The 17,021-nt window shown below is 36.4% G+C and overlaps 3 protein-coding genes across 10 annotated transcripts in view; 1 reads left to right on the top strand and 2 right to left on the bottom strand.

Annotated features, from left to right (window-relative positions):
- Window positions 1-17,021, top strand: part of LOC124163300 (cyclin N-terminal domain-containing protein 1-like) — a 21,300-nt gene extending 4,279 nt beyond the window's left edge. Inside the window, exons 1-7 of one of the 2 annotated variants that reach the window (XM_046540112.1) lie at window positions 9,307-9,515; window positions 9,588-9,777; window positions 9,870-10,038; window positions 11,506-11,616; window positions 11,839-12,059; window positions 12,630-12,823; window positions 16,915-17,021. In XM_046540112.1, the coding sequence (XP_046396068.1) occupies window positions 9,434-9,515; window positions 9,588-9,777; window positions 9,870-10,038; window positions 11,506-11,616; window positions 11,839-12,059; window positions 12,630-12,823; window positions 16,915-16,946 (999 nt within the window). In that variant the 5' untranslated portion in view covers window positions 9,307-9,433 and the 3' untranslated portion in view covers window positions 16,947-17,021. Of the gene's footprint in view, window positions 1-9,306; window positions 9,516-9,587; window positions 9,778-9,869; window positions 10,039-11,505; window positions 11,617-11,838; window positions 12,060-12,629; window positions 12,824-16,914 lie in introns of those variants that run through there. The other variant, XM_046540113.1, reaches the window with a different exon arrangement.
- LOC124163301 (protein SCO1 homolog, mitochondrial) lies at window positions 291-9,209 on the bottom strand. The gene is made up of 5 exons (XM_046540114.1): window positions 8,782-9,209; window positions 8,539-8,710; window positions 8,250-8,447; window positions 7,331-7,545; window positions 291-1,143 (listed from the first exon to the last, which is right to left on the bottom strand). Exons 1-5 carry the CDS (start codon window positions 8,929-8,931, stop codon window positions 982-984), a joined length of 897 nt encoding a protein of 298 aa, XP_046396070.1. The 5' UTR covers window positions 8,932-9,209; the 3' UTR covers window positions 291-981.
- Window positions 14,640-17,021, bottom strand: part of LOC124163298 (protein AF-10-like) — a 53,340-nt gene continuing 50,958 nt past the window's right edge. For all 7 annotated transcript variants that reach the window (XM_046540103.1, XM_046540104.1, XM_046540105.1 and 4 more), the window contains exon 13: window positions 14,640-16,724. In XM_046540103.1, the coding sequence (XP_046396059.1) occupies window positions 16,665-16,724 (60 nt within the window). In that variant the 3' untranslated portion in view covers window positions 14,640-16,664. The remainder of the gene's footprint in view (window positions 16,725-17,021) is intronic.

Here is a 17,021-nt window from a genome sequence, read left to right as displayed (position 1 = left end):
AAAATAATTAGAATATTATTTTTATGATACAAACATGAGGAATAAGAACTCAAAATGGAGAAATTCTCCAAGAAGTAATATGCAACAATATGCACCATAAGACACCGCAGATGATCAAACAGGTTAGTGAATGAAGAAAAATCAAGGAAGTGGAGGTGAAAAAAATGTCATAGAAGCAAAAATTTTATCATATTTACCTATCAATGGCATTATTCTATTGAGATGATGAGGATTTAAACAAAGGAAAAAGTAGGTATTATCATAAAAGACACAAATAATTGTACCAGTCATTGGGATACCTATACGTATAATTCTTTTTTTTAAATTAGCAGCCACAAATCACATGAAAGAACAAGCATACTAAAATAAGAAAGCACTGGAAATTACAATACACCATAATTTTTCTTTTTCCAATACACTTGTACATAACTCATTTGCATTGATACTTTTTGACATGGTAGTTTGCAACACAATTTTTCATAGTTCATTCAGTCTCATGTCATTAGTTGTACTAATCTCTTAGAGTTAGATTTCCAACATAAAACCCAAATAATATTTTTTAACAAATGTGACTTCAAAAGGCACAAACTCTTAGAGCATTATCAAGCCTGGACATATAGCAATAACCATGACACCAACAGTCACGAAGCTACATTCCAAATGCATGAATAACCCCTTGACACCAATCAATGGCCTTAGCTAATATATTTTATTAGCATATTACAAAATAGACTAAACAGCTTTAAGTACTGTTCAAATTAAAGCCAACTTACCACTCCACAAACTATAAATGCATCAACTTTTTGCATGTAAGAATGCTATATGATGGTAAATAACTAACGTTTTAAAAAAATGCAATAAAACCTAAATCTAAAAGCAAATACCTTCCTTTTCACACCTGCTCTCATATCCATCAGCACAACAAAACTTCAAACACGTTAAAAAAAACTTCAATTACAAGACTGAAAGCATTCCTAAGACTCATGATAATACGCTTCCGAAGAAAGAAGAATGGTCACGATCGTACTTGGCAGCATGAACCATAACACTGTTTGAAATATCTTGTGCATTTCTGTTTTGTCCATAATAATCTACAAACTCTCCATCAGGATTTATGAGGTAGATAATAATTGTGTGATCCACCTGAAAAAGAATAATGAAAGGTTGAAATACCTGAAAACAAATTAGTGAGAACAAACAGCGCATAAAAGAAACAACTTGAAGATGATGAAAGAAATAACTAGAAGAGAGAATGAGTTCTGTATTTCATTCAGCGACACCTCAAATAATTTGACTTATAACGTTCTTTACATCAACTGGCCACAACCGAACAAGAACGAGATGTCTTTATCCTGGTGAGATTGAGACTAATAAGTCCCCTCTTCCACCTAACCCCTCGATAGCATCAATGCAAACATTAAAAAACGGTAAATAAACGTTTGCAATTCAAAAAATATACAATATACACTATTAGTGAAATATCAAACAAGATAAACAAGTATACGTTAAAATTTTGAGCAAGAAAAAAATTTCTGTTTGTGGGAAAAAACATGATGATAAGGGTGTAGTATCCTTCAGAGAAAAAGAATGGGGTGGAAAGAGGGGGAAGCATAGGCAGATAATCCATAAAGTGCTTATCAAAAAATGGACAAAGGATGTTCTACCTGTATCACTTATTTACGACCACATTTACACATTTTGCAGTATCTTCAATGGCAGATAAAGGAGAAAGTTTAGGTGGTGAGATATAGAGATGCAAGATACTCTAGTGAAATTAATATATGAAGACATCACTTTTGCACTCGTGCTTTATATTGAATTTTGTTCACGGGTCCAAAAACATTATTTCCAAGATATGATGCTGCTGTGATTATATGTATGTATTTTGTTTCGTTAATGATATAAGCTGAATTCACATAGGAGCAGAAGGGACAGAAAAAAACAACTCAATCAATGGAGGTGAGGATATACCTAGTATGGACAGCTGTTGACCATATTCTTTTCCATTTTCTGACTAATTAAACACACGCAAATCCAGCACAAATCCAACTTAACTCCACCCTTTATCCATGCTGTCACTCTCTGCTGTCGTCTTATTAGCTCGATGCTAATCATCCTTCCACCCACAGCATTGGGAAGTAATAAAAAGAACAACAAAACACCGGCATCATGAAAGATATGCCATGGAAGGCTACAGGTATTCAATGAAATAATCACCTAACCACTCGACATTTTTCGTGCCTGAGATGGCACTGTGTTAACACCGTAGATTTATACACCATTAATTAGTGATTGACGACCAGGAATTTTGCTTCAAGAAATAAGGAGTGGAAAACAACATTGATTACCAAGTGATGAAAAGATTTAGTGAGCATCACGGCCTGATTTGAATACTATGAAGCTGTTGTAGTCACGTCAACGAGCAGGTTTGGAGTCAGTGCGATGACTTAGACAAGCCATGGATACTAAGGAATACACTCACTATTCATAACATAGACATGGCATGTATCACATTATACCCAGTAGTTGACTAATACTACTGCCATAAATTACATGAGGGCATGGTGAGATCTCTAGCCAGCTCTGGAGTAGTGCCAAGTCCAGGATGTGGCCTCGGCTGGTTCTCAACACTGTCCCCAACTGATGACTGGGAATCTGGCATGCATAGTGCATGTGAGCCTTCTCCCTGCACAAAGCTGACATAACCTTAATGTTGCGGATCTTTCATAAGGATTCCGTACCCTAGAGTCAGATAGTCACTCAGCAGAGTTAGGCCAAGATATTTAATCTGTGCAATTTCGTGTATTGTATTTGTGATGCTTAGATGTTTAGTGGCTGGCGGAATAAACATCGCACACCTGCTTTCTGAGTTATCTCTCCTATTATCAATAAAATGGGAGAGCCCCATTTACTTTCAAGTTAACCAAATGCCCAGAAGAATGGAGCAGAATTCACATTAACTTGTTATACACTCCTCTGAAGTGATATACCATATACATAATACATTGGCAAGGCCTCACTACATACATATTATTTTTTACATATTACACTGCAGATTGCTTATTATAACACGATTATAACTATCAAACATACTCACTAAATCACGAATCACTATAAAACATACTAAAACAAGCTTCTGCTGTAGTTATGATTAGAGCAGCTTAATGAAGTTAACTAGAGCTCCCTGTCAGGGTTCCCACTCTAGCTAAAGTATAAAATTCACGGTTTTTTCCCGGTTTTCACAGTCTAAATATCGTCAAATTCACGGTCTGTTGATAAGCCATTTTAGGCAGAAATATTGATGACGTAACAATCACCGCCCGCACGTTAACTAAAAATTTATCAACCGCGGCAGGCACCGTGAATTCACACGTAGCAATGAAAGTGCTATTGCACAAGGACCAATTATTGCACTTCGAATATACGTGTGCAGATAAATGGGTGGACAGTGTCTGTATGTGGCTCGGCCTTGAAACATGATTGAAACATCGTTTTTTCTTTTGATCTGTCAATTGTAGTTCTTTTTCTATAAGTTTGAGAGATTTGAAGGTTTTATGATGAAATTCACGGCTATTTCCAGGTTTTTTCACAGTAGACGAAATTCACGGCTTATTCACGGTTTTTAGGTTTTCACGGTTGAGTGGGAACCCTGCCTGTATCAAACTAGAAAGGTCATGCAAATTGGCAGTGAATGTGTTGAGAAATGCAAAAATGTTTTTGATAATGTCATTTTCCTCCTTTTAAAGTCATTGAAATTTTCATGTCTGCAATTGGTAAACAATATTATCACATCAGCATGTTCACCAATAGCTTTAGAACACCAACGATTAAAGCCGTAATTAACTTCTGGAGAAGAGTTATTTTTGACATGCAAAGTAATTGCATTTTCTTAATGAATTTTATAACTTTTTGGAATCTCCAAGAGAAAAGAAAAACATATCCCAAACAATCTGCACTGTTAAAGGTCCGTTATTAACCTTAAATCCTTATTGAAAACAAGGTACTAAGACTTTAAGTCCAGAAGTTCCTTATTTTTAACACTAAAGTTTAGTTTAAAAATTGCTCACGAGCAGAAAAAAAATGAAGAATTCGTTTCAAATAACAAAAAAAATTGTAGTATGCAACAAAATGTATCATTACAAAAACCATTGACAATACAACCACTTCACATGGATTCCTGAAGTGAGGAAGATCATAAGTAAGTCGGGCTTCATTGCCGAGGAATTGTCCTAAGGTCTCGCTAAGCTGGGTCTCAGGCCGGGCCTGAATGCATCCAACAATTGCTACCTCAGCGGTCACTTCCCTTCCCTGTCACAGCTATAGCTGACAAAAGGTATGAAAGGTTTACGAGAACTCACTTATACTTTTTGGGGGGATTTAACCTTCCAAACCCCTAGAAAAGGCCACAGGCCTTCCCTGATCACTCGGCTAGTTCTTAAAATTTTTGATGAACCCTATGATGCAACACCATATCTCCCTCCATTATAACACTACGATGCAACACTGCATCTCCTTCCATTGTCCAGAAAAAATGCACAAAATAGTGATATTGCACAATTTGGCCAAAAAGTGCTCCAATCGGTTTGAAAATTGGTTTCTCAGCGTATTATGTGCTCTAGATTCGAAAAATGACATTTTTGACTAATCAATTTTTTTGACCCCCAAAAAGTAGAAGCATAGAGACAATTGGCAATAGGTAATACACAAAAATTAGTGTTTCAACAATTTTTCCAAATGTTCCAGATGGTTTTATAGCAGGCCGCTTTTATGACTTTTTGTTGTATCTCAACTTGTTCACCCCAAACATTTGTATGAATCAGTCAGTCATACAGGGGTTGGAAATGAGTTTTATAGTATGCACAGTAGACTCGTTAATACGAAGTTCACGGGACCGAAAAACCGGAGATTCGTAAGAACGAAGTTATTATGAACGTTTCTTTTAGGAATCGTCGAAAAAAACCGTACATGATAAACGCGATTAAGTCACGAGGAAATATAAGTAAACTGGAAAATTCGTTTCAATTTCTCAACAGAATAATGCGGCATGAAGTAATCAAGGGTCTATATCTTCTCGAATACATAAAGTCCAATATACGAACTAGATAGCTTCCAATACCTTGTTCCTAAGTTGATAAACCTACGGTCCGGCCGCCGAGAGCTGTCCGATTACAGGCAGAATGGTCTAGTTCGGGGCAGCGTTGCCAGGTAAGAAAGGGAAACACCTACAAAGGGCTCCGAGAAGAAAAGAGCCGGAAGGGACGACGAGCGTGAAGGGCCCAGAGGAAGAATCACTTGTTTTGGTAATTCGAAGAAAGTGCATGTTTTAGTGAATCAGGCTTATTTTGGTGCTCTCTATGCATTTGACATTGTTGTATGAGTAGGCGATGGTGTGAGGTGTGTTTGGGGAACAGCGATTGGCTGTAAACCGTGCTGGCGTAAGGCTATCCGCCTCACCTATTGTGTCGTTATCGGACAACTCTCGCCGGCCATGCAAGGTATTGAGGAGTACGGTTATCCTAAGGAATGCAACACTGCATCACAATTGTGCGCTAACTCACGATTGTGACGACCTGATCTATCTGGCCGTGTAATGCAGCCGGAGCCAATAAAATTGCTCTCTGCAGCAAGGACGGACGGGCGAAACGCTGAACAATTCCTAACTTCACACCGGATTCAATGATACCTTGTTAGGATTATGCATAGAGTTCGAGTTCTTCTACGCCGCACCGTGTAGCAACGGCCAAATCAAAAGGTGCCAAATACGAAATTTGAAATTTTTGAATGCTGGTATCTCTGAAAGTTCGTAAATCGAATGTGCGTATGAAGAGGACTAACTGTATATCAAATTTACGTGCTGCAATGAGTCGGTCACCACGAATCCCCAGGAATGAAGCTTATTATATGACATTGCGTGCATGGTGAAAGAAAAACCATAACTAACGCTCTTGGTCACAGTACACGAGGAGAGCTTAGGCGTGGCGCGATTATTAAAACTTAGCGTAGTGAATATCCACCTAAATGCCAGTGCGTATGCGTGGAACATCGTAAAGTTCATTTTGTAACCACCGGGACTGGGACTGAGGTTCGTGATTTCGTAAAAACGAAAATTTCGTAATAATGTTTCTTTTCCTATAGCTAGGATACGCATTTTTGGCAGGATCAACGCTTTCCTTCGTAATAACGAGAACTTCGTAATAACGTTGTTCGTATTAGCGAGAGTACATTCTATTTGGATGCAACCTCCCTCTTCAACAGTCATATTTTAACTTTTTTGGTGGCAGATAACTTCCTTAAAACTTATGTCATTGTCTTGAAATTTTAAGGGTCTACTATGTAGCCTTTTGTTTATATTTGCCTGTTACTCAATTATAAAAAAATAGCATCTGAGAAAATACCTAGCTGAAACTTTCAAATCAGACTTTCGAGACACTAGAATTTGTTGTCAATATTCCGCTTGAAATACTCTGAAAATTTCTTTTTTTTAATTTAAGGCCACATTACACATTACATTGATATGCAAAAGTTAATGTCTAAATACATGAATGCGAGAATGAAGTTCAAAATGCTGGGTTACCACCCAAGTCGTACAAATCCACGAACAAAATATAGAACTTGTTAAAATATGGTTCCTGTATTCGCATGCATTCTGCTCTGATCCACCAAAATCAGTTACTCATTAACACATTCAATGCGGGCCCGATTTTCTTGAACGTCGTTAGAATTGGCTGATAAAATAAGAAATAAAAATAGAGAGTGGTTTTCGTGCCATAACTTCCATTCAAATACAGCTATTTTCAAACGGCGCACACGGGTCAAAAGAAGGAAGCTTGCTGAAGGCCATGCACATGATTGGAAAACTCGGAAGTGGATATTAGTCACATACGGAGGCGGAGAAAGGCGCCCCCGTCCGACCGGCAGAGCACGTCAATTGATGTGCTCCGCCGGTCGGTGATGCTCAATTGATGAACTCTTCAGTTGTGAAGAAGGCAAGTGGTATCCATTAGCAAAGACAAAATATTCCAGAGCATCCTCGCCTAAAATAACTGTCAAATTATCGGTGTGGGAGAATAAAGCCTTGCCTAATTCACAGCTTAAAGCACTAATGTTGCATCATAATGAAAAATAAGATGCCAGGACATACATATAAATTCTTCACTGAAAATAACACCCAAAGTTATATCAGAAATTTTCATCAAGAGCAAACAAATTTTAAGGCCTTGAGCTAAACTCATTCTTCATAATAATAGTATTGTAAGTAATACTAATATATATTTTAAGGAATAAATTTATCTTAGACAACTACAATTGGAAGGGATACATCAAAACTTACAATGTAATCGTCATCATCATCGTGGGTTCCTGCACTGAAATAAACCCTATATGCCTTGCAAGCCCTCTCAACGTCCTCTATGGATCCTGTCAAACCTATTATCTTAGAAGAAAACTCTTTAACATATTTTCCAACAACATCAACTGTGTCTCTAACAGGGTCAACTGTTATGAATAATGGTTGAATAGTGCCGGTGAATCCAGATTCTTTCTTGCCTGAAAAAATAAACAAATCACATATTCAAAATAGGTCAAATACTTCATGGAAGCAATCATGGGTCATTAAGCTATTGATGTTTTTCGGGGGCACCCTATGCCCTTACTGTGTTTGCTGACCTATTTAATCATCCTCATCATCACAATATCAGGGCAACAAACCCAATTAGTGTGTGGGGCACAACCGAAAAACATCGTCAATATATTCATTGAACGAAAATTACAGGTTATTTCCCAGAAAAAAGCGAATAGCAATGGAAACTAATGGAACTAAAATATCCCCAAATGACGAGACATTGTCACAGGAGGTAAATATGAGTGTGTTCATTAATAAATATATCAAGGATCATTTTTGCCGGCCTCGGTGGCGCTGGGGTAAAGTCCCCGGCTTCTATCCTCGAGATTGCGGGTTCGAATCCTGCCTGGGTCACCATCTAGGGCATGTATGTCTGTGATTGTCAAACAAGTTAATAGTAAGAAAGGACTACATATCTAAACCTAAATTCACTCGTGAAATAAAGACGACATTATTATTATTATCAACAATGCATTTGCAAGGCAAGTCCATGAGGAAAGAAGTGAGAGTTCTTAAGCTTTTACAGACTACATAGAATTTGGTGTTACCATGAATAGTAAGTCATAATATACACAATATCAGGGTATATGTCACACCTTGTGAGATAAAAAACACGAGAGACACTTACTGAGGATTTCCACGGCTTCAGCCATTTTTTCAAGCTCATCAGGACACACATCTGGGCAATGAGTAAAACCGAAGTACATTAGAACCCACTGGCCCAAAAAATCTTCGCTTTTGGTGGGCTTACCATTATGGCTCACTAAGTCAAATCGCCCACCGATTTTGGCTTTTCCAAGCATTCTTTTTCTCTCCTTTTCGATAGCTGTAAAACAATCAAGTTTCTACTACAGCTGTTCAATTCGTGCTGTAATTGATATCTCATGGGATTACACATCATAAAAAAATTGCCTTACCTAATTCTTTCTCTTTTCTTAAATAGAGCATATATGCTAGGAGACTTCCACCAACAACAGCTGTAATAGTGAAACTTTTCCACGTAACGGGCCCTTTGCCTTTTCCAGCACCAGCTCCCGCGGCACATTGAACTTGAGTCCTGTGCATGAATCTTCTAGTTACGGACATGACCTAAGGATAGAAATAGAAAATGAGACGACTTTGAAGGACATAATTCATACATATTTACTGTCATCACTTACCGAATCTAGGTTAACACTGGTCCTGGTAGATGGCATATTCGATACATTCCTCCGAAGAAGACAGGTAGTATTTTTCAGATCTGCCGGTTTCTGTTTCAGAAACGTCCAATATTTCATACGGAAAATGTTATTCCTAGAAACTGAAGACATTCTGGACGGTATGTATATGACTATTATTCAATCAATTTAAAAACTTGGTCCTGAGACCGCCTTCAGAAGGATAAGTCCAAAAATAGGGGCTTACTAATCTTCGAGAGTTGAAACAAGTTCATTCAACATTTAACACAACTGAATGAAACAACGTAACGACTATCATTTTTCTCACTGATAATATGATTCACAAAATGTCATCCTCGGCAGCGAACTTATTATAAGTTTTATTTATTAAGCGATCGCCCAATAACACTATCCCTAACCGCCTTACCACCCCAACTCATTACGTCCATTCTTCCGTGGTCTATTCTTAATTCCATTGTTTCGCTGCTATTGCCCTCTTGTGACAATTTGAGAAACTAGGGAAACAAAAGTAAACGTGGAAGGCGCCAAAGTTTTGAATTGGGCTGTCCTAAATGAGGAGTGCAAGGTTTGCTACTCGACAGCATTTCATGTTCATTTCACTTTTTTCTGTGAGCACTAGTTCCATGGAAAAAATATGGAGCAAGATAAAATATTCGCGTCTCCAGAGGAGCCGACTTTTACCAGAGTTTTCAGAAACTGGGATTCAAGATGCTTAAGTAAGCATGGCACTTCCTTGCAACTATTTCATTGGAAATCAACGAATACAGCATGATTATCTTGTATTTTAGGAAATATACTCGACGATTGGCTAATTCATCTGAAAATTCTAAGTAAATCGCCAACTTCAGACAGGTTATGGAAAAGTACATTACCATTTCTTGCAATTCCTCAGTCTGTCATTCAGTTAACATTTCTCATTAGTGACAAGCTTGAGCAGCCTCCTGAAGTGCGGTATCTTACCGTAGAAATTTTTGACCGGTATGTTTTACTTAAAATTAATTCATCATAAGTCTGGCTGTGGTAGAATATTTCTTTCATTTTTGCTCATTTATGTCCACATTTTGCCTTAGGTTTATGACGCGTCATTTCACGACCCTTCATGAGAATGTGTTCAAAAAACCAGGAGCCAAGCAGAATTATAAAATGTGGTCCAAAGTTATTTCTAGAGTACAGAATCAAACCCTGTTAAGGTTGCTGTCATGCATGCAGTTGTCATCAAAGTTTGCTTCTCATTACCAGGTAATATTATATTACATTTGTTTGTTTGAAGCATATGCCTGAACCTAAATAAAGTTTTAAATAATTAAATCTGTCAAACATTTAACCAGCATACAACTGATCTAGTTATTTAAAATACATTTAGGATAGCTTACATATGACAATATTGAGTATCATTTAGTTTGGCAACGAATTTATATGAGAATTCATTTTTTTATGAAAGACTAAAATTGAAATATTATTAAGGATTGGTGATGCATGTACCCAATTCTTGGTCTCAACCAAGGTTTGAATTATGGTGGTGGTAGATTTTTTCAGTGGAAACTGGATTCTTACTTCAATTACCTGGAAGGCCCTTAATTGCCAGTGACCATGTATTGATTAATGGGTGAACCCATTGGAATCTTTTGACCTAAGTAAAGGCATTCGTTTCAGCATTCCCTATTAAACCTCATTGCAACCCCTTCTGTTCATTCAATGAGGTTTTATTCGTTTATCATATACGACTGTTCAATTCTGTGTTTTTTTCATCATACAATATTCTCTCATGATGTGGCCTAAGGAGTTGTCTCATCTTTTTCCTAAGATTTTCAAAAGTCTTCTCTCCTATTCTTCTTGGAACTTCCCCATTACTCACACAATCTGTCTATTCTTGTAGTGGCCACACAAGTAAGTATTCTTATAAGAAGCCGGGAATATAACTGGGAGGAGCTGTTGTTCAGGTAGATGACCTAATTAGGTATGAGTGGCCACTTACAGAGAAAGTATTGTTATGAGAAGCCATTGAAAGAAGATCTCGTAGCCTGAAGGTCAGTGAAGAAGAGGGGTTGGTGCTTTTGTAGTATTGAATAATACTCTTCGATAATGGAAATATAATAATATCTGAGGATCTGTATGTAGCCTTTTAAAATGTGAATGTTGTGTTGTATACACATCATTTCTTAATAAGTAATGGTTAGTTGCCCGTGCGAATGTGCAATTCAGTTGAGGACCTCAAATCCGGACTCCAGAAACCAGGAGAACCAGAAGTCCAGAACGTTTGAAAATTCCTCTGCATAGTGTTTCGACTAGCCGCCTCGTGGCACCACTCTCAGAGCCTTGTTCTGGGACGAGTAGGGAGTTAGCACACACTATGAACATACACTAACGACCTAGATAGGGACACGTAGGGTTCTCACATATCGAGCAAAAGAGCCTGAAGGCATTTATAAATTGATTAGTTAACATAATGATATACCATGAAGACCAAAATCCAGAAAAACCATAAATCCAGAAACTGTTTAGTCCCAAGCTTTTCGGATTTGAGGTCCTCAACTGTACATGTATTTTGTGCAATGAATAAATAAATCTCTATTAAGACTTTTATAATATCATGGTATGGTTGGTGAACATTTGAGTTTAAGCCTATGGACCACAAACTATTGGCATTAAAACTGTGAGATGTGCAAAGGCCTTTTGATATACTTTCTTTAATGTCAATACTTACAGGTTCTGAGTCCGAAGAAAATTCGACAATTTCTAACAGATGCTGGACATTCATTCACCATTACGAGTATAATTGCCTCAGAAATGAGAGTGTTTCAGACATTAGACTTCAAGGTAATTCTTATATTTCCGAGATATTAAGGTTTTTAAAATAATTTTGTACAGTTGAACTTGTGATTCCTTTGGTGTTGTTTTCAGAATCTTTTTCAAAATTATAATTAAAATGGCTTTATATTTAAGAAGTCATTGATTAAAATAAAACTTACCATTGATTTGAAAAAGGGATGCGTGCAAACTTTTTTTCAGTGATTCTATAATTTTTTAATCTAATTTTAGATTCCTCTATCTCCACCTCTGGTTCATTTTGAAACCCTATTAACCATTCTCATGAAAGACTACTCAGCTTTGAAGAGTGAGACATATCATATTGAAGTGCTTGAGCCAATCCATGAATTGGGTTTGCAAATATTGGATATTGCCTTCTTACTACATCACGAGTTATACTCAAATTTATTTTACATGGCCACAGGAGAGAGAGGACCAACTGGAAGTCAAAGGTAATAAACAATGACTGTCCAAGAAATATTTGGAGCTCATCATAATTACTTCAAGTAAATGCAAGTAATTAATTAAAAGTGTTAATTACTTTTCTGGAGAGTTATTTATCTCAAGTAGATTGCTATTGTGAGATCACATTCTAGTTGACTCCACTCATCTCTCAGGTTGCATTTTCTGCAACAAACAGCATGTTTCCGTTTCCCATGAAATGAGCCCAGCAACAGACAGCGGGATAGAAATAGCCAGCCAGCCATTCCAGCAATTGAGTTGTTGATCAAGTCATTAACTTGATAAATTTATGCTATAGTTACAAAGAAATATAGACAATATTGGCTTCAAAATGAACCGCTCAATTAATTACTTAAACTCTTTCACTGAGGAAAATACAGTCCCAAATTTTAATCTATCCCGATTTTAGATAACATGAAAAAATATCCACTGTAAGACGGTTGAAAATATGTTTGAATGACCTACATGGACTAAGAACTAGATATTAGTATGTTCTACATTTCTATCTTATTCCTTCTTGATCTCCATTAACTGGACTATATTCAACTATCTCCATACAGGTTAAAATTTTTAGGAGTGGAATGTGATAACCTTTACTTAGCAGCCGCAGTTATAGCATGTGCAGCTGTCATGCTCTATGAGCATCAAAATGACTTAGCTGAAGGAGTACTCACATATGTCTCTTCCCGGACTGGTATTCCCAAGAAAGACATTGCTGGACTAGCTTCAATTCTTAGAAGGCTATCACTGGAAGGTAACTAATTTCAAAAGGTCTGCTTAGTTGTATTAGAAACTCGATTGTCCATGTAAACTTTTTTACTAAACAATCACAAATTGGAAATGACCATTCATAATGAAGGTTGGCTCTTGGTGAGCACTTTTTTCTCTTGTAAAACCATCATTAATGCATATATGTGGTATGTGAAATAAAACTATACATAATTATTGTTTGTGACAATACCCAGTATGCGACCACTTTCATACGTATATGTAAATAATCTAGCCATTTTAACCTACATCTTACAATCCTCGTTCGTAAGTCTGTCCAGAAAGTATTTCCAGCTTTGGCAATTTTTCCGTGAACTGCTTTTACATTTCCTTCATGATTTTCTTTGGTGCATATGTACACTTTAGTATAAGCATTAATGTTATTGCCCATTTTATTTAGAATATTGCGACCTAGGACATTATGGGCAAACAAATCGTATGTATTGAGATTGGTAATTATGTATTACAAGTAGGCATGTCAAAACAAAGTGAATTTACAAATTACACACACATTATTTGTGTTGCAAATACTCAAATATTGCAAGAATGTGACTTCCCAACAATGCAATTTTTGGAGAAAAATATCACACCGTAATTGGGCCAACAAGGTAAACATGGAGACAAAAGCATTGGGTCTCTCACCACTTTTTGCACCTACTGAGAAAGTACATTTTTTTATGGTAGAGTTACGGATCACCACTGCTCATTACCAAGATATAAAATTACATCAACATTTCTTTTGTATCAATGATCTTATGATATCAATCATAATATTTTTCATTTCTTATGCCAATTGACATCCTTGATGCCAAAATTCACTTCATACTTTAGTGTTTGTTAACCACTTGGATTCTTTTCCAGGATATACTTATTAACTAACAGATAACTTTTAAGTAACTAACAGATTACTTAAAAGAGGAAATTAAGAATTACATATCAAAATAGTTTAGGCCACATTTTTTAATGGATTGCTATGAAGTACATTTTTGCATTATTTCCTACACATACAATTTTTGATACATATTCATAATAAAATGTCCGCATTGATTTTTGTATTGCCTGTGAATAGTATAAATGTTTATGGCAGACATTATTATAATATGGAGGGCCTACATTAGGAAAAATGCAGAAAGTGAACTCAAAAAATGGGAAATAATGCTTTGATGCAATCCTCACTGCCACAATTGAATTTCTGTTTGTATCAGGGTCACAAAAATGGTTGTATCGCGTTGTTAAGGGTTGCGGAGTAGAAACTCGAAAGAAAGACATTGTTTTATGATGAAAATCACCTTACTACCTACTGGTCTCAAAACTATAACAACTGAATTCAAACTTACCTCGTGATGTGGGTACTTGGAGTGAAGTGGCAAAAACGCACCCGTGAAAAGCCATTAAAATTTCTGAAATTTTTATTGAAACCAGCAAAAGTCAGGAAATTTTTAAACGTGAAAAGCTTACTAACCTTGAATTCCCAATGCCCTCTGAATCAACTCTAATAAATATAGCACGGTTTTTCAAACAGCCAAATTGAAGACACTCACATTGTAAATAATGTCACCTTCAAAAAATAAATTTGAGTTCAGGGAAACATTTGAAAGGAGCAAAAAGACTTTACTTATCCTCTGAATTAAGGAAGAATGTTTCTCAGGGTTCCAGGTGGATCAAATTATTCTCTGTGCCATTGCTTCGATAGCTTAGTTAAAAAGGGCCACTTATTTTATTTATAAGACAATGCTCTTGGTACATAAATTTTTAAAGATCAACTGCACAATTGTAGATATGCAATGAATTTTTAGAAAGAATTCTTCACAATAAGCAGTTTATTAACTTGAAAAGAAAGCTGGTATTGAAATTTCAAAACAAAATATCACAATTGTTCACATGCGATTTTAAAACCCACCAATATCTGCAAAAACAGAGATGTTTTTAGAGATCTCATTTCATAACTTTGAACATAAAGTTTCATTTTTAGCCTTTTTGGCCATTTAAGTTTAATTTTGATAATTTTCAGCATAGGAAAATTAATGACAACCAATAAATATTTTACCCGAATGAATAAAAATATAACAACTGCAGGAGAAACAAATAATGCTTTGATAAAAGCCACAGGATCAAAAATAAACAAAGTTCTAACATATTCATTAGAGGCTACTATGAGTTTATGACAAGAAGTTTCAACAATACACATTTTATACATTAAGATAAAGAAATGTACAGAATATTGACAAAATATAAGGGAGGAATCAAAGGTCCACAGGTCACACATCCTCACATGATATATATGAGCTCCAAACAAACAGGAGAGAGATGAACGTCATGGTGAGAAATCATGAACAACTAGTGCGTGGGTAAAGGAATGCCATTCCAACTAGGAAAAAACCACAGTCGAATTCATTGTTTAAAATAAATTATGCAAGAGTAGTATGGAGGAGGGAGCAAGGATTATAATTGACTTATTTTCAGAGTGCCCAACTCCCAGTCCATTCTTACCATGCACCAGACAAGAACCTTAAAAAATTTCATTACCTCTTCACGATACTTCTCAGCGTATTGTAAAACTTACCCACACTAGTTATATCATACCATACACAATTCCAATTACTCCACGATGTGAATATGCTTCTTTGTACTTTTTGAATATTTGTCCCAAAACACACGCTAAAACAAGCACACAGAACACGCTCACAATAATGGACCAAATATTGCTCATGGATCATGCACTGCAAAGGCAGAGATTGCTGCCCTGGATACATATATGTACGTCGAGTCTTAAGCTCAGCCCCATAACCTCCACTAACAATAGGGCTATGGCCACATGCAACAGAGTGGCAACATGGTTTTAAAAAATCCCTGAGCATAGGTTGCAAAATTGTATTCACTTGCAAGCATTCAACTCCCAACAGACACAGTAGCTATAATTTAATACCACATATATATCCTGCGACAGATTATCCCAAGAGGCATGATGTACAAATGAACACGCCACTGAAAAATGTCTTCAATGAATAAAAATCAGAGGATGAATTCAATAAATAAATTTCACGAATTTCTATGCTTCACTTGGACTGCCCAAAGAGAGCAATGGGCATGACAAATTAACTTGGTGTCTGAAACAGAAAAACTACATCTACCAAAAACATCAGTGTCTGATGATATGCAACAGAATTAAAAGGGGTCTAAATTTTACCTGAGGTCCGTAACTAAAAAAAAAAAAACATAAATTAAAAATTCCTGGAAAGAGCACATAATAATCATGGTAAGGAAGACATTCATGAATAGCATATATGTTATCAACAGATAACATAGGCCTTGTATCAGCCACTATGCCTGAACACAATATTTACCGAGCAATGGTTCATGCAATTTATATTCAATACGGGTACAAAGCCATAATTAAAACTGAATTACATCTTTTTCAAAAATGTATTCACACAACACTTTTATCCACCTTACCACCCCACTGTTAATCGAGTGACTTTCTCCATGATTAAGGTGAAACACGTTGACATGATGTATGCTAAAAAGGAAATAAATGCACTGAGCATTCAAGTAGCCGATTCCTTCTGAACTATGAGGATGAATGATGATGAAATGATGCTTAAAAAATACCTCCCGACACAGGGCCACCACAATAATGAACACAATAGGAGGAGGAGAGGAAACACACAATTCAATTCCTTTGTACTTTCTTCACTTGGGACCTCTCACACCACTAACTAGCACCCTAAAAAAACCTTCTTCACTGGACTGTCTCTCTCTCTCAACATAGGATTGCTATAAAATGGCAAATGGGATGCTTTCACACAGGAATGTCACCAATTTGAACTTCAGCTTGGCTTTGAAGCAGTCATTTGATGGTGTCCATCTGATTCTCTCCTCATAACCATCTGCAAGAAGCATTGCGAAAGATACAATGCAAGATAACACAATAATAATTAAAACTAGCCACTGAAAAAGGATTTGTAATACAATTATAAATTAATAATTGCCTTGACTTCATTGGAGATAGGTCATCATCTACTTGTAGTTTTTATAATAAACAATTCTCTTTACTATGCTTTGCAATTGTATTTTTAGCATCATCAAGGCTTGAAAATTGTATGAATTGATGCAGAGAAAAAAGACTTCTACTCCTCCAACCTGCCTGCCTAATAACACGCCTGCTTCCATAAAAAGTGTTGAAA

Source organism: Ischnura elegans, chromosome 8, assembly GCF_921293095.1.
Source record: "Ischnura elegans chromosome 8, ioIscEleg1.1, whole genome shotgun sequence".
Taxonomy (NCBI): domain Eukaryota; kingdom Metazoa; phylum Arthropoda; class Insecta; order Odonata; family Coenagrionidae; genus Ischnura; species Ischnura elegans.
This window is presented reverse-complemented; position numbering and strand designations above follow the sequence as displayed.